This window comes from Equus asinus, chromosome 16, assembly GCF_041296235.1.
Source record: "Equus asinus isolate D_3611 breed Donkey chromosome 16, EquAss-T2T_v2, whole genome shotgun sequence".
Lineage (NCBI taxonomy): Eukaryota > Metazoa > Chordata > Mammalia > Perissodactyla > Equidae > Equus > Equus asinus.
In genome coordinates this window covers 4,575,268-4,596,736 of record NC_091805.1, presented here as the reverse complement: position 1 = coordinate 4,596,736, position 21,469 = coordinate 4,575,268, and the positions used below count along the sequence as shown (strand labels likewise).

General features: G+C 36.8%; 1 protein-coding gene across 9 annotated transcripts in view; it reads right to left on the bottom strand.

Moving 5' to 3' along the window:
- LEPR (leptin receptor) overlaps positions 1 to 21,469 on the bottom strand; it is a 69,287-nt gene that overhangs the window by 35,871 nt on the left and 11,947 nt on the right. For 8 of the 9 annotated variants that reach the window (XR_011494791.1, XM_070486507.1, XM_070486511.1 and 5 more), the window contains exons 3-6: positions 16,798 to 16,857; positions 12,574 to 12,900; positions 10,494 to 10,617; positions 827 to 1,035 (exon numbers count right to left, since the gene is read on the bottom strand). Coding sequence is in view for 8 of the 9 variants with exons in the window: in XM_070486507.1 (XP_070342608.1) it covers positions 827 to 1,035; positions 10,494 to 10,617; positions 12,574 to 12,900; positions 16,798 to 16,837 (700 nt within the window). In the remaining variant the exon portion in view is untranslated. Of the gene's footprint in view, positions 1 to 826; positions 1,036 to 10,493; positions 10,618 to 12,573; positions 12,901 to 16,797; positions 16,874 to 21,469 lie in introns of all 9 variants that reach the window. The other variant, XM_070486509.1, reaches the window with a different exon arrangement.

Below are 21,469 nucleotides of genomic sequence, written 5' to 3'. Positions count from 1 at the left end.
TTTAAGATTTGCCTGTATTATTCACATTTGTAATTACATATTCAAGTTGATCAAAATTTGGGGAATCTTTGCACTAAAAATTTGCGGCACTGCCTATTATTTGAGTTTTTCTTACACTCAGATTTGTACAGTGAATTATTTACTTGTTTCCTTTTTTAGTCTGTCCCTGCTCTACAAGGCAGCAACTTTGTCTCATTCACAAATGAATGAGCTCCCAGATCAGCTCCAGGATCAGCGGCTGACACACATGAGCCTCTAAGAAATATTTATTGAAGGAATAAATTTAGGTGAAAAACAAGCTTCTAATTATTCAGAAACGGTGATCTGAGATGGGGAAAAGTGATAACCAAACAATACATGTCTGCTAGACAGACACAGGATTTAAAGAAATCAAACTGTTTTCAAGAAGGAATTTAAAGTACAATTGCAGAGGCAGCTACACTGCTGTGAAATCATTCCAGAAGCTGCCCATAACATTCTCTAGTACTGCACTTACCATCACAGCCTTGGTCAAAGCAAGATAAGCTAATGAAAAATTCTGTAAGCAATTTTTTTTTATTTACTTTATTTTTGGTGAGGAAGATTGGCCCTGAGCTAACATCTGTGGCAATCTTCCTCTATTTTGTATGTGGGATACCTCCACAGCATGGCTTGAGGAGTAGTAAATAGGTTGATGCCCAGAATCCAAACCTGTGTATCCCAGGCCACTGAAGCAGAGCATGCACACTTAACCACTACGCTACCAGGCTAGCCCCAGGCAAGCAATTTTTAACGTGTTTGTATGACTGAGGTTTAGATTCTTTTTTTTTTTTTATGCACAACTTACCGACATTTATGGGCTGAACTGACATTAGAGGTGACTGAAAAGTTACTCCACCAGATGTGACTTGGAAATGCATAAGGAGAGTGTGGTCGAGTCTGGTTGCTGGCACAGGCACTCGGCATTCACAGCGCCCAGCAACACTGCAGTTACACTGAGCAACCTGAAAAGTGCCTTTCTGGGGAACCAGAGGCCACTCTTCCGATGCTTCAGGCCTAGATGAAAAAAGAAGGGCCAAATATTGACATAGATGTGAAAGTATTGGATATATTTAAAACGTAGGACACAAAATCCAAATTGAGGTAAGCTATTCTGGACACGCAGCTTAAAAGGCATCTGGAAAAAAATACATCATATTGAGAGACGAAGATAAGCGTTGAAGCGGCTTAGCCATCAGATACAACAGAAGCAAGAAGGGGGTGAGGCACCAGGGAAGTACCAAAGGCAGAGAAGTCCTGCGATCCTAAAGCCCTGAACCCAGAGGAAACATCTTTCAAAACAAAGACGAAATAAAGGTTTCCTTCAGACACAGCAACACTGAGAGAATTCATCATCAGACCTGCATTGTAAAAAATGCAAAAAGAAAATGATAGCAGATGGAAGTCTGGTCCCACACAAAGAAATGAAATTTAACTAAAAGGGTAAATATTTACTGACTGTTTTCAGTAAAAACAATCACCTTGATGTAGTGTGGGGGTTATAACCAGGTAGAAGTAAAAGGGATGACATTAGCGCCGAGCCTAGGGACGCGGGAGGTAAGTAACGTGCAGTTGTCATGTTCCTATACTGCACGCTAAGTAGGGTAACATCACTCAGAGGTACAGTGTCAGTTAGACTATAATAAGTTAAAGACCTGTGTTATAAACCCCAAAGCAACCATGAGAGTAATCAAATAAGAAGCTAATAGCTAAGAAACTACAATAATCAAGCCAATGGAGTATTAGCATAAAGATAGGAAAACAGATTAATGAAACAGAAGAGACCAACACCTATACGGACAACCAATTTTCTACAAAGGTACGAAAGCAGTGCTGTGGAGAAAGGGCAATCTTTTCGATAAATTGTGCTGGAACAATGGGATATCTATATGCCAAAAAAAACCCTTCATACCTCACGCCAGATACAAAAATTAATTCAAAATGGATCATCAATCCAGATGTAAAACCTAAAGCTACAAAACTTCTAGAAAAGAACATGGAAAAAATATTTGGGACCTTAGGTTGGGTAAAAATTTCTTAGATGCAACGCCAAAAGCATGATCCATAAGAGAACAAATTTGTAAATTGGACTTTTATCAAGATGGTAAACTTCTGTTCTTTGAAAGACATTATGAAACATAACACAAAGACAAGCCAAAGACTGAGAGAATATATTTGCCAATCATCTACTGATAAAGGACTTGTTTCCAGAAGAATAAAGAACTCTCAAAACTCAATAATAAACCACACAACCCAATTAAAAAGTAGGCAAAGATTTCAATAGTTACTTTGCCATGGAAGATAGAAGAATGAACATAAGCACTCGAAGAGAAGCCCAACATCGTTAGTCAATCAGGAAACGCAAATTAAGACCACAGTGAGATACCACTATCCACATACTAGAATGGCTAAAATTAAAAAGATGAATCACACCAAGTAATGACAGGGACGTGGAGGAATTGGAACTCTAATAAACTGATGGTGGGAACGTAAAATGGCACAACTTTGGAAAATAGTTTGGCAATTTCTTAAGTGGTTAAACACACACCTACCATAGGATTTTTTTTTAAAAAAACTGCAAATGATAAATATACTAATTAAAACTTCAGCGTGGAGAAAGTGTTGTTTTGGAAACTGCTAACTAACCTATACATGAGCATTCAGATATAAACACAGTGTGAAAGAAATGGACCCTAATCTGACTACACACACCCCACGCGTGTGAAATGTTTTAAATTATGATAGATTTTCAAGTTTCCTGAGACAGAGTTTAGGATTACTTTAGTCCTAAAAATCCAATCAGGAAATAACAGTTACAGACCTCTTAGTATGCAAAGCTGTCTGCTGGGCGCTGTGTAAGGGATAATATTTTTGTAAGAAGCACATTAAATGAACACTGAGACTAAAATCATGTTCTCTGTCTGCTTATGAACCACAAGAGCATAGACAAGCAAGCTCATCTTTGTGAGCCTTGGTTTCCTGAATCACTAAGACAGAACCCGTAGGCACCATCAATCTTTACAAGGTTGTTGTGCATATCAAAGGTAATTACGTGAAAGTATTTTTGAAAACTCTAAAGTGATATACACCCATAAAATATTGCTTTGAATCGAAAGCACTTTCAATTTTATCTAAATCTGTAAACAAAGCCAATGAAATGCGATTTTTAAAAAATATCACACCGTGCCTTTCATGTGTTTTTCAAATATTAAAACAAAAGCTTTTATCAAAAGCTTTTATCAATTCATGTGGAACGAACCAAATAAATTGTGGTATTTTATGTCAGAAACATGCTTGCAGGGTATTATGCTTTGCCTGAAGAACTCCCAAATTTTAAGGCAAAAATAGAACTGAAGAGAAAGTAAGACATACATTCTCCATTAATATTTTTTAAAGGATAGGAAATTCTAGTGATATTTTTCTTTTTTAAAACAAAAAGGAAAGTTAGAATTATACTCTCTTGGCCTCAATGGTCTTGCCAATGCCATCCTTTTCTAACGACAGTGGATATTTGCAGAATAAGGCTGATTACCAATAAGGATAATTGCAGAATAAGGTTTCTCTATCGCTCCACTGTTACGTATTCTATTTAGTCAATCTCATTTTCATTTTCTTTATAATTTCAATATGCACAAATAATAACATATATGGTATACACTCATAATAATGACTATATATTACATAGTATATATGCTATATCATACATATGTTATAGTAATTCATAATTTGTTTTTTTAAAAAAGCATCTCCATTCAGAAATTTCCTAAACCACCCCAACAGAGAACCCCATTATGAAGCTCTAAGAATCAATCCAAAACTAATTTTTGAATGTTCTAAGCAAGGATCAGGGAACTACAGCCCACAGGCCAAATACTCCCATTTTTGTACAGCCTGTGAGCTAAGAAGGGTTTTTTACATTTTCAAATGGTTTTCAAAAAAGAAAAAGAGGGCCAGCTTAGTGACATACTGGTTAAATTCCCATGCTCCACTTTGGCAGCCCAAGGTTTGCAGGTTCAGATCCTGGGTGCAGACCTACACACGGTTCATCAAGCCATGCTGTGGTGGCGTCCCACATACAAAGTAGAGGAAAATTGGCAGAGATGTTAGCTCAGCAACAATCTTCCTCACCAAAAAAAAAAAAAAAGAAGAAGAAGAAGAAGAAAAGAGGGAGAATATTCTGTGATTCATGGAAATTATATGAAACAAATTTCACTGTCCATAAACATAGTCATGCTCATTCCTTTACATATTAACTATGACTAAAAGGTTGTGACAGAGACAGTACGGCCCAGCAAAGTCTAAAATAGTCACCATCTGGCCCTTTAAGAAAAAATTTTTCAATCCAAGTTGTAGGCTAGAAACATTTGTACTCCCTACTGGTGGGTACTCGATGGGTGAAGGACGCAATAATACAGAAACCACGTTAACTATATCACCAAATTCCATCATACAGCACATTTACAATTTACATAAGACACCTTGAGGATCACTATCTAGTCCAATTTTTCAAACCACCTTCTGAGGGAACTAATACCACCTACTTTTAGGTCAGAAATGGAGGCTCAGAGAGGATGTAGACCTGGAATTCATCAGAAGCCCATGCGACCATGCTCAGTGCTCGTTTCCTTACCTCAGGATGCCTCATTGTCACAGCATAAATGTCACTGCTACCACTGCCACTTTATTTGGGAGATTAATAAAGACATTAAAGTTTGTCACTAAAAAGTGATTATAATCTGAATCATCTTAATATAATATTTCTATAAATCAGAATATTAGAGAGTTATACAATTATTCCAAATTACTTTTTCCTTGAGGAAAATACTAGATATTTCTCATATTTATGAGAGCAGAAGTTTCTCCAAGTTTGTGTGAAACTGGAATACACCAGCCTTATTCCTTGCTGGAGTCATCTTAAGAACTTCTTTTACCTTCCACAAGAGTTTAAAGAAGTTTAAGTATTTATGAACATCAAATGATATTGTAAAAATTTAATAATTTTAAAGTATAAGGATTAAAATGATAATTAAATTTTTAAAATATGAAAGAGACTCATTGGCTTAAAATAACCAAAACTTAAGAATTTCTGAAATTTTTGAAAAATTTTCACGCAGTAAAATATTTCATGCCTTGCCCACACACACACACAGATTCAGTGCCACTATTTATTTAATCTCTCTATACATCAGTAAACTTTAAATTGAAAGTGAAAATAGTAAAAGAGAAATTGTCAAATTTCAAATTTGGCTTCTTTGCAAATTTCACCATTTGAGTGACTTTTTCTACTCAGAAGTTAGAGATATAAGTATTTAGTACTGAAATTTCATTTTGGTAGCCACAATGGTTTATATAAAGCACATTCTGTCCTCTGACCTTTGGTCAAATTATTTGTTCCCAAAAAATTTTTATTGGAATATATTCAAACTTCACCAAGCAAAGATCTATGCGAAATTATTATGAGAATAACACCAAATGGGATAACATGATCCAAGTTCCTGATTGTGACATAAACTGAGAGCGAAACGTGTGGAGGAACCAATAAAATGGACCTGGAAAATTCAGTATTAGCTTTCTATATCATTTAATCAAGACACTTTTTTAAATCTCAGAATGGTAATCTATACAAATGTTACCCAAAAAATCTTCTTTGCCCACCCCAAATAATTTCAAAGACCAGGTCAGTGTCCCAGACCAGTCTCATCGTAAGAAACACTTGGAGCCTTGTTGAAAATAGATTCCTGGACCCTCCACAGAGAAGTCGGTAGGTCTGGGGCTAAGGAATCTGTTTTCAGTTAAGTGTCACAGATCAGCAGTTCTCAAAGTGTGGTCCCCAAACCAGTAGCTCCACCCCAGATCTCATGACTCAGGTCCAGGTGAGAAATACTGACCAAGATAAATCTTATCAAGGAGACAAGTTGAAGAACTTTTTGTAAAACACGAAGTTCTCTTCAGATGTGAGATATTACCATATTAGTATGAACACAGGCTTATTTATATTATAAATACATATCGTGTGTGTATTGTGTGTATACATGCATACCACTAGCTCTGTAGCTGAGAAGGCCTAGAAACAACGCCACACAAGGGTCAAAGAGCATCTAGCACCCAGATACTGCTTCGTAAATCCCATTCTCCATAAAGAGGAATCAGGGCTCCTTGGAGAAATGGCTCCTTCTGGTGGTATAGCAGGAAAAGTGCAAAATCAACCTGAAACGTGTTGTAGTGCTTGAAAGTAAGGAAATCTTCAAAAAAGAAAATGTTGGGGACACATCAAAAAGACAGAGGGGCCAGCTTGAATAAGCTCCCATTGGCCAAATATGGGACACTCTGAGCAGTAGAATAAATAATGACAGTAACTGATTATAGCCCATGAAATAAAATAAGAATCCATGGTCCATCTTGATAGGAAGGAAGAAAGCATACTTCTCACAGAGCCCAGCACTGTATCCTGTGCACATGAAATATTTCTCAATTGAGTAACACTATTCCTAAAATGCCCCAATTCACATTGAGCATTTTTGCTTATTTTTCTTCTCTAAAAATTTCAGTTGGTTCTTTTTTCTACCATCAATTTCTCTCCTCATTGTATTTATGCTTTCCTTTATATCCTCGAGCATGTGGAGCTGTCCTTTTCTGCTAATTCCACACCTCTGTCATTTCTGGAGCTGTTTCTCTTGACTGATTTTTCTCTTCCTCCTGGTTATGAGTTCCATTTTCCTGCTCTTTCATATATTTTGTATTTTTAACTGGATGCCAGACATTTTTGAGTGTTAGATTGTATCATTTTGCTTTAAGGAATGTTATATTTTGTTCTGGCAGTCAGTTAAGTTACTTGGGCACAGTCTGGACCTTTCAAGCTCCTTTTAAGCTTTTTGGGGGATGCTATAGGTTCACTTTGACTCTAAGGTTAATTTGACCCCATTTTTAAAGTGTGACTATTATGGGGTTTCTGCTGAATGTCACTGATATTCTATGAGGTCTCTCCAATCTGCTTGGGAAAACTTGAATAATTCCTGGCCCTGTGTGACTTCTGGGAATTCTCTAGCTTACAGCTCCTGGTAATTGTTCTCTTCCTAGAAGTTTTTCTTACTCAACATCATGGGCAGATGGGTATTCAACCGGGGAGTCAAGGGGACGCCAATGCTAATTTCTGTGCACTTCCCTGCTTGCAGTACCCTGCCCCATGAATTCAAGCCCCCTTCCGCTCCGAACTCCTATCTCTATTTCCTCGATTCAGCAACATTGCTGGGCCCTGCCTCAGTTCCTCAGCCCTGCGCCATGTCCTGGAAACTGCCTCCAGTCCAGAAAGCCTGCGTAGCATAGGACTCACTATGTTTCCTTCTCTCAGGAATCACAGTTCTGGTCTGCCTTTGTCCAGTATCTGAAAATAAATGTTTCCCACATTTTATCAAGTTTTCTAACTGTTTATGCCCAAAGAGTAATCCCAGACCCTATTATTCCCCCATGGCCGGAAGCCACTTTTGTTGCATTTTTATACTGACTTCTGAAGATACAATGCATTTACACTGTTGAATACCTGGTTTTCTTTACAGGGAGTAGTGAAACGGGGTGGTGAATACTTCTCATATGCACTTCCACAAGTCCCTGTGTTTATGACATCACAGCATCTTCAAACTCTGTTGTTATGTTCTTTGTCTTGACTCTTAGATCCAGGAGGGCAGGGCCTGATTCTGAGCTGTTTACCATTGTTCCCCACACTGCTCCTGGTGTACAGTAGGCACCTAATAAAGGAAGAAGGTTTCCTTCCTCCGTCTAAGAAAAACATCTAAAGCAGTTCCAAAATATCACGTTTCAATGGTCTCTCTCCTTCAGATTTTCTGACAAACATTAATATCTGAGCTCAAATAATGCCTTCCCTTAAGGGACATATTTATAGGGCTCTAAGTCCCTTATAAACACTAGGTTCCTTTTTAAAATATACTTATTTACACATGGAAGCATTTGAAAGATTTCTCTTGTGAATTCTCTAATGTCCACAGAAGGTAATTTTGATTAAAAACTTTTCTATAGTAACCACCATTATGGATTTTCTCTTCCATGGAGGTCTCATTTGTTACAGTGGTCAGCTCTTTCTCCTGATCTGAAGTCTTATTTAAATTATTTGGAGATATTCTGCCAGAGATGCACACAAAAATAGAATTCAAGGCAGAAACCCCATGTGACAATTGGTAAAATGGACATGTTAACCAAATCATACAAAGGAGAGAACAATTAACGTGGTGGGAAAAAAACCAAGAGGATGTTTCTCAAATTGCATGCTATTATGACATTTTCCTACACTAATATTTTTAGAAGCCTAAGTTCAAAATAAAGCCAAAAGAATATGCTAAATTCATCATATGAACAAGTTGAAAATCTACTTAATTTATCATAATTTTCTCATTTTTCTGAGTCCTACCATTTAGATGAATAGACTACTTAGCTGATGAAAACAAACTTAAAATGTTCAGCTGCAGCTAAGGTACCATGCAACTTTATAATGTCTTGATACATTCATATAAATCTTTTCCAGAAAATGCAGACCTCAAGACATAACTATATCCTCTACATAATAAAATTTAAATCCTTACACATGGTCACAGAGCTTTTAACTGAGCACACTGCCCTGGCCCGTTGATAATATTTGAAATTCTCTCCAGAAGGCACCCAGTGAGTTTCTGATCACCATCCAAAGTACTGAGGTCATCGTAAGAATGTACTACTCTGCAGAGGAATTCTTACCTCTGAACTAAAATCTATTTTGTTCAAAAAGCAGGAAACTTTCTGCCCCAAACCTCAAATATATCTTCATCCACCACAGTGCTTCCTTCCTTCTCTCAATACTCAGACGTTGAGAGGAGCCGCCTCCATTTAAGACCAATCCTTCATCTGGGCTCTTTTTCTGGAACTCACCTTTTCAACCGCTCACTCTCTGTCATATATCTTCAGCGGGTCCCCTTCTACCATATCTTCAACTTTTCTCTCCCTGCTGGGTCATTTTCTATAGACTACAAACAAGCTCATTCTCTGCCATTCTATAAATGTCCACCCTTGGCTCCACCTTCCTCACTTTCCAACCTCAGCCAGGCTTTCTGGGCCTCTAGAGATTCATAGATCGGTCATTTCTGTTGCGGACATTGGTCTAGGTTTCTTGGTTGCCCAGCATCTGACTGGAAAATCTACCATTTTGTGAAGCTGAAACACCGGCAGCTAGGGCACATTCTCACCAATTAGATACTCCCATTGAGGACACCGGCCCTAATGAAAACTGCACAAAGAAGCAGGGCCTTCTAGATTCATCAGTGGTAGCATCCAGTAACCAGCATTAGAGGTGTACATGATGACCACGGGAACACAGAATGTTCAGATGTGACAGCAGTGGCATCCTATCTGTGATACATCTGTGGGGTGGCTTTAAGAATTAGTCTTGTGGACTAACATAAGTTATAAACATTAACTACAGCCTCATAATAAGTATAAAAATGAGAATGGTGGCAGCTATGGATATTTTCTTCCTTACAGTGTGCTTGCGTATGAGTGCGTGTATATATTTATATATATTACGTAATCTCTTCTCAATCTCCTCTTTGCCCTTATTATTTCACATAAGGATTCTTGGTGGTGTTAACTTTATAATTTAGTATTTGGCTTACAGACTACTCATTCACATGGGACTGTGACTGAAATGAGGAGCAATTAACATTGCCTGGAGATCAATGCTACAAATCTTGCCTAGAAACTGATACACCAACAACTGGGACATAGCATCTCTCCATTTTGGGGAGAGGGTTGGAGTATTTCCTGTTGTTTAAGGTGTAGTTGCATCTTATTAGGTGAAAGCATGAAGTTACAGGGAAGTTGTAGTTCATGTCTAGAAAGGTGTGTGTGGATGCTAAGTAGCCAACGGGGTGAATTATACTGGTGATTAAGCTCTTGTCTGTCAGGTTCAAACCCCGCCTCCTATACTCTGGTTTCCCGTGCTGGGGCTGGAACTCTGCAGACCTCCAGGATTCTTATTAAATCTACCTGTCAGGGGTGCTAGAAGGAGACTGGAAGGCTGATGGAAGAACAAGGGACTTGATCCTTCCCACTTTGCTTCCCATTCTTCAAAGCAGCTCCCCAGCACAGGTTCTTCTCCTGGGCAGCCATAGTTGGCTCCAGGAATCAGGTTTTTATCTCCCACATTCTCAGAACCAACCACAGTATACACTCCTCAGAGTTCACACTTCTCTCAGAATACACACCCATCCATATCGGCAATGTCCTGCTACCTGAATCAACAGGAGAAAAGAGGAAACCTAACGGAGAAGAATGTCGTGTAAAAACTGTATCTAAACTGCCTCCTAGAAACGTCCATGGATATAAAAGGAGGAGGGGTAGGACAGGCCTCGTAGTGCACTTCCGTACATGGAAGCTCTTGCATTTTAAAAAAATTGTGTTGTAGAACTATCCAAATGAATTTATTTGGTACTTACAGAACATATAAAAGATGGACCTTAAGGTCATAATTCTTGAATGGATTCTTAAATAATGACTCCACATAACAGATGAATAATTTCAAGTCCCCTTTCATCCAGCACTGTATGTTCCAGTTTGCACCTGAATTAAAAATAAACTGCATTAAATCTGAAAAACATTCTGAACAACTCAGTGAAAGAGAAGAGCTAAATTAAATTTACCAGTGTTTGGATCCCACGTCTGTGACCGTTCTGAGAGAAACAGGACGAGCTCTAACTAGCCTGTCTGCCCAAGTCATTCAGTCCCTTTGGTCTTCAGTTTTTTGTAAAGTAAGAGAATTAAATCCAATTCTTGCCTCTCAAACTTTTTGTTTTTAATCCTGAACCACTTAAGGGACAAAAGACCCCAAAATTCACCTAGCCCAGTTCATTCTCACTCTACAAGAGAAAGGAGACATTAAATATCAAGGTACAAGCAAATCTGGAGCACTCTTTATGCGTCTGCTTCAGCAATAAGGGCATGCTGACCACATCTGGACTAAGGCACACGTCTTAAATTCCTGTTATTGTAATGTTACAGGCCCCAAACACAACGGATGCACGCATATTTCACTGCACACTGAAAAACTCATCTGATAATGAAAGATAAACTGTTGGTGATTCGTAATTTAGAAAGCAAGAATAGCAACAACTGAAAATCATGACTAACTTAAGACAACATTAAAACTATTTCAAAGCAACATTAAGGTGTTTCCCCAAACCTGAAGGCCTTCTGGCTGGGAGGGACTTCGCAATGCTGTTGAGTCCCATGAAGCACACAGCCTAGTTGCCAGAATAATAAATGGAAATCCTCAGTAATCACCACTTAACTTCAGTTACAAAAACTTAAGCTCACTTAAAAGCAACTGGTTCTGAGCCTTTATTTAGATGGAAAATTAAAATCTACAGCATCAGAATCATTCCTTTTGATAACTGAAGAAAGCGCTACCATTTTTTGATCATTTTAAGGCTCATCACAAGGAGCCTGACTTCTTAAGTTCATTCTTAGTACATTTAATAATCACTGGAATGGCTAAAGTCCTTTACAAATTTAAAAAGTACCTCATTTAAAATTAAATTAAATGGCTATAAACTCAACTGGAGACACTGGGAGTTATTACTACTAACTCGTTTTAAAACTCTGATTTTATTGCACATGCACGCCTTATCCTTATTCCTAAACTGATTTCAACATGCTGGAGTGCTTCTTCCATCCAATCAATGGTGCGCAACCAGGGGCAATTTGGCCCTCCAGGGGACATCTGGCCAAGTCTGGAGATACGTTTTGACTGTCACAACAAGGGAGCAAGTGCTACTGGTATCTAGTGGGCAGAAGCCAGGGATGCTGTTAGCCATCCCACCATGCACAGAACAGGCCCCCACAACCAAAAACTATCTGGCCCAAAATGCCAATAGTGTTAAGGCTGAGAAATTCTGATTAACCCACACAAGATGCTACACTTATGTACACCTTTATTTTCACACTGTAGGTCTCCTTATTGCCCAGTCAACTGATTCTGCTCTATTTGGCTTTTCCAAAAAGCTTGGAAACAGCTTTATTGTCTCAATTTCCAGATGCAGAATTATTAATGACATTAGCTACGTTCAGTATGCATTATTCTTAACAAAAAAAAAACCCCTTGATTTAAAATATATATTGGTTACAGAGAGATTCCTTGTTTGAACAAATGTCATTATTCATAAAGTCTTTAAAATTGAACTAATTTAACAGTATTATTAGCCATTTGGTATTTTATCTATTTAACAAAAGTAACGTGCTTTTCTTATTTTAAAGCAAATTTAGAAGACTATAAGAAATGTGTTTATAGGTAAAAAGAGTTCCCTTATTACATTTTTATTCTGTTTTTATGGGATATAAAATAATTTTGGGCTTATTCATTTGGTCACATGATAAATCCTGATTTTATCAATAATATAAAATGATGATATGTGTTAAGAATCCCATCTATAAGACATCTATTTCATACAGGTTTCAGAGAATGAAACATTTTGTTCAATACAGTTAAACATCTAATGCTTAGAACATTCAAATACTTACCTATTTGTTGAAAAACTAAAGAATTTACTGTTGAAACAAATGCCTTCCCTTCAACGTTGTCTGCAGGTACAGAGCAGTTTTTATCTTCCTCACTCCAAAAGCAACAGTGGAAAGTTGTTTTGGATGATAAGTTAGAAAAGTAGGTACCACTGGAATTAAATCTAGCTTCAACTGCCTCATAATGTCCATTCGAATTTGAAGTGTTCTTTGAGATTCCAGCAGGCAAGAGGAAGTCATAGGTTGCATTTGATGGCATGCAAGACAACTGAAATCTCCAGGGAGTCATTGGATATGCCAAGTTAAAGGCAGTTATCACATAAACAAATTCTGTTAGGACATTAAAAAGACACATAGAAAAGAAATTAATTATTTTGACTAGGCATAAATGGGAAGTATCTCATATTAAACCACGTAGGGCTCAATAGCAATTATTTAACCTTCTAAGTGCTCCCTCAGTGCCAGCGCACAGCTCTCTGCTTCCACCATACAATGTGTGAGATCTAAGAGGGTGCACTTATTTATAGAGAGAGCGTCACTCTCTAGCACCGCTTTTTGGAAATTCATGCTTCATTTCCCTCATTAATCTAACATCTTATATTTATATTTTAATGAGAGAAAATTATAGCTAAATATTTCAATTTCCTTTCTTAAAAAATTATTCTTTTTACATCATAAACTGGAAATATTTGGATATGCAATTATTATACAAATATTAAAGAGCTGTTTTAATATTTCTTAAAGAGAATAACAACAAAATGTTAAAACCAATTTTACTGAGTGCTTTTAGAAAGGGTTTGTCTTCAACATCAGGGCAGCTGGATGATCTCCTGACTCTGCCCGTGACCCTTCAGGTATATGACACCATTTAAAGATGCCTTTAGCGCACTCTCCAAGAACTGAGGCACAATGACAGACTTCCTACAGGAAACATCCACTGCTGATTAAAGACAATGATCACTTTTTAGACATATAAAAATTATGCACAATTATATAGTCCTGTACCCCAAAAAAAATCCTCAAAAGTGATACTAGTTTTTAGTAAGTAATTGTTTGAAAATAAAATAATAATTAATTCGCCATAATTCTTTCTTTTACAAGTCACCCTAACAATCCAACAACTGTGTGCCTCATATGCAAACTAACGCAGGTGAGAATTTTGTAGGGATTTGTTTGGAATGAGAATTTTGAAGGAAGAGGGTAAATGTAAAAATGTAAGAAAATAGAAATTTTTAAAAGTCAATTGCAAAAGTAGTTTTAAATTACAAAAGTAATGCATGTAAATATATTTAAATAATACATAAGTAAAGACTGTTAACAGTTTGGTTTCTAAACCTTTCTATAAACAGAAATTAATATAAATATGTATCAAATGCAAAAATTAAGGCAAAATGATTAACATGACTAATATTATTTTGCCCACACTGATAACAGTTAGGCTCATGATGTCACCAAAGGGGAATCCTCATTGCATCATATTCTTTTGGACTTCAATCTTTCTAACATGTTTCTGAAATCAGAACATCTCAATGAAAAGAGAATAGGTTATTTCTTTGGTTTTACAAAACTGTGGATATGTAACGGTATTAACTAAAAGCATTCTATTTTCTAGCTGCACGTGGAGGATTCAATTGTCTGAACTGAAATTAGCCTAAGATCCTCAAAGTATTTGAAATCTAAAATGTATTAATGAACGTCATAGACAGCAACAACTGAATCTGTTTATGTGAAAAGATGATTCTACTTTGTTTACACGCTTCCTTAGCAGATATTTCTTTCCCTCCAAGTGAGCCCTCAACAGCAAGGAGTCCAGAATTTTCATCTGAAGGTATATGTTATCATGGTAACAATATCCCGGGATCTCTTCTGATTCACAAAACTTGGTCAAACCGCAAACTTTTTGGAAAGCCAATGTGAAACATTAGAGTGGAGCCTAATAAAAATTAGATAGAGAATATAAGAGAGAAAGGGTATGTTATTCCTCTTTGATAGTCCCTTGTAGCATAGTTTTTTAGTTATCCTGGATATTTTCTGTAAATATATAGGTGGCTAAAAGGAGAAAGAACAGTATGGACTACCAGGAAGACTCGTAGAGAAGCTCACAAGAGCACCTTTAGATTGGAGTGGCCAAGGAGATGCTCAGAACTAGTTGACACACAGGTAATTGTTGCCAGATAAAATGGGTGTTGCTAGAGATAGCCTGACTTTAATTTCAAAAACTTAGAACATAACCTAAATTAGATGATTTGAGTTTAAAAACAAATCAGAATATCTCTAGAATGCCTAAGAAACTAGTAAGGATAGTACACTCACAAGTCATGAGCACTGTGTGACTAATGTCAAACTGAAGCCCGCTGTGGTTCATAGAAAAAAACACAAGAAACTAAAAGAAAGTCTGTAAGCTTTCTCTTGAGGATACTCCTGCAATGGGTAGGAGGAAGACTAGTATACATTTAATTTCTGAAAGCATTCTTCTGGTGATAGTCAAGGTGGAAATTTCAAAAGTAGACACCATCACTCCTTAATAACATCCCCTCTTAAAATTATATGTGTCATTGTTTACAAGAGTTATAATGGGGAATAACATTAAAATGGCATTTCCCTTCCATTTGAGAATAAACCCATCATTCTGTGTCTTAGCTGTTTATTTTAAATATTACTACCAAGTAAATTGTTCCTTGATACAGAAAATTAAAATTTTGACTATCATCTGATATATACATATATATATTTGTAATTTAATAATGCTACATTTGCTAAACAAAATACTTAAATGCCATCTTGTTTCTAAGTATGTTTAAGGGTGTTACTGTGTATATATAAGTTTTCTGTACTGTGAAAGAAAACAAAGTTAAAAAGCAAATGATGGGCAAGGAGAAAAAATGTGCAAAACATAATAAATTGTTAGGGCTTGTGATGGTTAGGGTTACGTGTCAACTTGACTAGGCCCACAGGTGCTCGGACATTTATTCAAACGTTATTCCAGGTGTGTCTGTGAGGCTGTTTCTGGGTGAGACTAACGCGAATCAGTAGACTGAGCAATCAGATCACCCTCTCTGGTGTGGGTGGGCCTCATCCAGTCAACTGAAGACCTGAATAGAACAAGAAGGCTGAGTAACAGGGAACTTCTGTTGCTTGACTGCCTTGAGCTGGGACATCAGTCATTTCTTTCTTTTGAATTCAAACTGAAACATGCACTCTTCTTGGGTCTCAAATCTGCCACCATCAGCTCTCCTGGGTCTCCAGCTTGCCAGCCACAGACCTTGCACTTCTCAGCCTCTGCAATCCCGTGAGCCAATTCTTTATAATGAATCTCATTGTAGATATACAGAAATCCTATTGGTTCTGTTTTTCTGGAGAACTCTAACTAACACAGGGCTAAATATCTGTACATTTTAGAAATTTCCAAAAATCAACTAAGACCAATAAAATTCAACAACAAAATGGTCAAAGTATATGAATTAGAAAATCATATAAGAAATACAAATGGTCAATACACAGTGCTCGACCTCACAAATAAACAAATAAAATTGAAATGGAATGTCATATTTCGCTTATCTGACAGGGGAAAAGGTAATAATTCTCTGGCACAAGTGTGATGGTATAGCATTCATACACTTGTGTTGTGACTGAAAATGGTACAAAGCTTTGAGGAGGAGATTTCACAGTATCTGTGAAATTCAAAAATGTGCATACTACTCAACATAGGAATTAATCCACAGAAATATTCTCCCAAATATACAAAGATATATGTACACAAATTTCAATGCAGCATTATTTGTTACAGAAAAGGAAATGTCCATCAATAGGGCATTGGTAAAATAAATTACTACTTTAAGGTTCATACAGCTCATTTTTGTGCAATTATTAAATAAGTACAAGAGTAAATACTGACAAGAAAAGTCATCATAATAAATTAAACAGCCGTTAAGTGGAAAAAGAAAAATACAGAACAATACATTTAGACCAATTCCATTTTTGCAACTATAGATATGAATGTGTGTGTGTGTGTGTTATGGTTCTGGAAGGATACACATCAGGTTGTTTATGGAGGTTCAGAATGGTTTTCATTTTCACACTTACACTTTTGTTCAGTTTGCATTTTTAATCAAGAGCATGAGAATTCCTAATTGGAAATGAGTAATTCTGTAGCCAGTAAAGGAAACAGCATCTCTAAGGGCAAAATCTCTACCTTATATATGGACATTTAAAAAGCAAGTAACTTACCCCAGTGTAACAAAGCCAGACAGAGTTTTTGACAAGTCATCTTACTTCAGAGAAGTATACCTGAAAAACAGTAAAGCTAAAACAAATACACAAACACACACACAAAACTGACATATATCCAAGCTGTCTGTGGAAGATATAGAAGGATTATAAACAAATCTTTAAATTTGATCCCTCTATAATACTGTGGCTCAGTATCAGAGAAATGTCTCACATTCAAGTATAAGTTATAGATTTATTCCTGTGCACATGCGATCTTACATAGTTAAAATATAAACCATATATTCACATATAGCATAATCAAAAACTTTTCCAAGTTCTTTTATGTCATGACTAACCAGGACAGGTATCACAGAAAAAGACTAAATTTCTAACTAAACAAAAATGTTCTCATAGTGATTCAACAAGTACAGCCAGTCTAACATAATTAACCTCATACTCTCAGTTCCTAAATTTCTTATTTTCTAAAGCCTTTATCTTTACTATAATACTACAAGGCCAAATGGTTATAGCATAGGGAATGACTGTCTATTTATTTCCAATAAAGAGTAGGAAATTTTCCGATGCACTTTTGGAAAACCACTGTTTACTTGCAGCTGAGGTAATGTTCGCAGCAGAGAGCGATCAGAGTAATTCAAAGAAAGCCTGAGGGCTTACAATATCCAAATGATAGGGGTGATGACTTCAGAGGCAAGTTCTCCCATGAATTCGACTCAGTTCCAAATACATCCTGAGTAAGATTACTTGTACTCATCTGTCACGAATTAGAAGGTAGCATAATTTTAATATATTAGGCTTAGATTTGTCATGAAACACTAAAGGCTTTTGACCTTGCAGTCTTTTTCACTATCTGAAATTGAGGATTCAGTTCACCACACAAAGTGAATCTGAGGTAGAAAGCCCTGTGTTAGGTGAAAGGAGTCTTGAGTGCCGGTCTAGGCTCTTGGACCAGTCAGCAGTAGGTCTCAGGACCTCAGGTCCCTCATCCACAAATCAGACTGATGGATGATCTCTACAACACCTTTCCGAGCTGCCTATGATTCTGAGGGATTTCATTCTAAAATAGAAATCACAGCTTTACCAAAGCATATTATAAAATATTAAGTGAGAAACGTGTCTCCTAAGTCATATCTGAGAATTGGTACCAAGTGGTGAGTAAACAGAAAAACATGTTTGTTTACTTCACAACTTAATGAATCTTAGGAAGAAAATGGGTGAGGACAAACATTTTGTAGTCTGGTAAATTTGTTTGTCAGACTGCCAGTTTTTCCTCAGAATTTTGGTTCTTTATACACTGACATCACAGTTTCTTTAGGATTTCTAGCAATCGATTCAGTTTGGAATCCTTGTCATCTGATCATATTAAAAGTGTGCAAATTCCTCTCAGTTTTTTATGCTACCTGTTTCTGATACAAAACTTTCTCATAAAACAAATCCAAGGGCAAGTTTCATAATCGAGATGTGTCATAGATACACCATGTCACTGGGCTAAGTGCTGCAACGGAACTGACTAGTGACTAGTAATTCAGGCCACAGTTGACTCGCTTTGAACTCAGTGGATCAACTGAGTTAAGTGACCAAATAACTCAGGTGTTTTTCCTCACATACGATAACTATTCTTTTATTCAATGTTCCATGCAAAGCACAAACTATTCTTCCGGTTTGAATTCTTATAACCAGGTTTTGCTCTTATATAACAGAGAAACAATCCCAGGTGTGAAAAGGGCATAGTTGCAGCCTTGGAGAGATGGTGAAAAGTGGTACCTTACCTAGACTCAAAGAGAAAAATGTTTATATGCATCCTAAATTGTACCAGAAAGGAATAAAAGGAAGCTTACAAAAACAGAAATAATATAGAAAAAAAGACAGAAATTTTAAAACTGTGAAAAAAAGAAATCAAGCAAAGGGAAAACTAATGGTAAGGCTACCAAAATAAGTCTAACATACAAAACATCATTAAATTGAATTGACTTCCTAAGAATGAGCTATTTATTTGCCTTAAGCTTGTATATGGTCAAACTGTTCAATTATAAATTCACGGAGTCCCTAAAATAAAATGAAACCAGGAGCTTAGATGAAAATTTACAAATATTCCTAACACGAGGAACAGAAAGAAATTTTGCCTGACTAACTTCATAAGACAACAAGCAACCTCCTCACAGGCCTCCCAACAGTATCAGTGTTTCATGGGAATTTCAAAATTCAATAATTTCTCAGCCCCTCCACTGCCAATACCTGGCTCTGAGCCACGTTATCCTCTGCCCATTAGAAAAGCCTTCTAACTGGGCCCGTTGCTGGTGCCCTTGCCCCCCAGTTCAGCAGATTCTCGAGGCAGCAGGCAGAGTGGGCTTGTTAACACGGAGCTCAGATCGTGGGTCTCTTCCCCCAAACCCTGCAGTAGTCCCCTTTCCACTCAGAGGAAAGGTACACGTCTTGCGCAAAGACACAAGGTCCTGGGTCTCTCCAGCTTCTCTGACCTCAGCAACCACTCTCCCCTTTGCTCAAGCCACCTTCTCAGAGGAGCCTTCCCTAACCAGCCTGCCGAAAAGTTCAACACCTTCCCCACCCAGGCATGCCATATCTGCTGTTCTGCTTAATTTTTTTTCTCCTTATTACTTAACACTATCTAACATGAATGTGATTTCTTATTTTTCCTGTTTATTTTCTAACTTTCCCCACTAGAAGGTAGACTCTACTAGACCAAAGGATTTTTTGACTGTTTTCTTTTCATCATTACATCCTTTACACATAGAAACCGGCCTCCCACATAGATGGTGCTCCATATACATCAACAGAATGAATGAATGGCAAGATATGACTCTTTCTTGAAATATTCTTCAAAACAGGCAGGTCAGATCACACCAAGACAAATTTAAATAAAAGCAGTCTTTAAAAGAGGCATTCTAATTTCATCAAAACACAGCTCTTTAAGAATCTGGCTAAATATCACAGAGAATTTCTGAGTAGGGATTCTTAACTATTTCTGGATCACAGACCTCATCGAGAATTTGGTGAGAGCACTATACCAACACCAGGAGGAGGCACATACACCGAAACTTCAGGCTATAATTTCAAGGGGTTGATAAATTCTCTAAAATTTATCCAAAGCTCCCAGATTAAGAATTCCTAATGCAAATAAATAAATGGAGTGCGTGATCCTGAGGCAATCTTCTGTAATTGTAGCTCCATGAATCGAGCCATTAAAAGACACCAAGCTATGAGGAGCTTGGGATAGTACTGCCTAACATTCCCCCTGGAATGTAATCTTTTTATGGTGATGGTTAAAAGGAGTAATGTGTCTTATTTAAAATATTTGCAGGGCCGGCCCCATGGCCCAGTGGTTACATTCGGTGCACTCCGCTTCCACAGCCCAGGTGTGGTTCCCAGGCATGGACCTACACCACTCATTGGCAGCCATGCTGTGGTGGCAACCCACCAACAAAACAGAGGATAGCACAGATGTTAGCTCAGGGCGAATCTTTCTCAGCAAAAAAAAATATAAATATATATATATTTAAAGAAATCTTTATAAAGAACACAAAAATTCACCATAGTCTCATCTAAATGATGCATCCACGATATCTGGGTGTGCCAGTAATAATTCAATTTGCTTAATATACCAAATGCAGTAAGCATGTTAAACATATCACTAATTCTTCACTTATTACTATAAACTTTAAACAAAAGGAAAAATCAAGATCTATAGTCTACTGAAGTATATTATCCGACTGTTTAACTTCTCATAGAGAATTCTTTGTGTTACTTTTATGTATTGAATTCTACTTAAATAGACACAGAATAGTCTCGATTAGTGTTAGAATGAGTGATCAGGCAGAAAGGAAATTATGTACAACTTGCTCCAATGATCTCAAAAAGTCCCTACATTTGTAGAAAAGTTTATGAGTAAGAAAAGCAATTCTGACGATTCTGTTGCTTTGATGAGCAAACTCAATGAGCTCCATCTGCCACTAATTTTTGCTTTTACTTTCTGCTAGAAAAGTATCCATCTATCTTTCACTTAAATAACAACATTCAAGCATTTTACTTAAATGTAATGAAAGACACTATTTCTTCAAGTGTCAAAAATGTAACAAAATAAATACAGCCTTGTCCATTTCCAGTAACCCCGTCATTTTAAGCACACACTTCTATTTCTTCACTTAGGACAGAAATTGGTCATCTTATTGCCATCAAGTAGCTGTTACAGACTCAAATTATTTTTAACTAAAAAAAATCTTCTTCCATCATCCTGGATAAGCATTTGTTCCTCTGAAAACATAATTGCAAGTAATTTAATTCCTGATACTCTAATTGTATGCTTTGTTGCAAATTAATTCCTTGAAAATGCAGAGGGATAAACTATGATTTACAGACCTAGGTACCAAGTCAACAGAGTTGTGTCAGAACAAGCATCTTACCTACATACAAAGTTACTTAAAACCTGTACATACATCAACCCCTTTAAATATTAACTGAATATCTGGTAAAATGTAAGTTATTAAAAAGGTGCTAGAAATATAAAAATTAAGAAGAAATCATCATTTACTTTGAGAAGTAACATAATTTTATGACTTTTTGACATATCAAAGCACTACAATATGAATATGAATAAAGTGCCATGAGACTTCAGATTGATCCCAAAATACTGAATGCCAGAAGACAACCTAGGAAT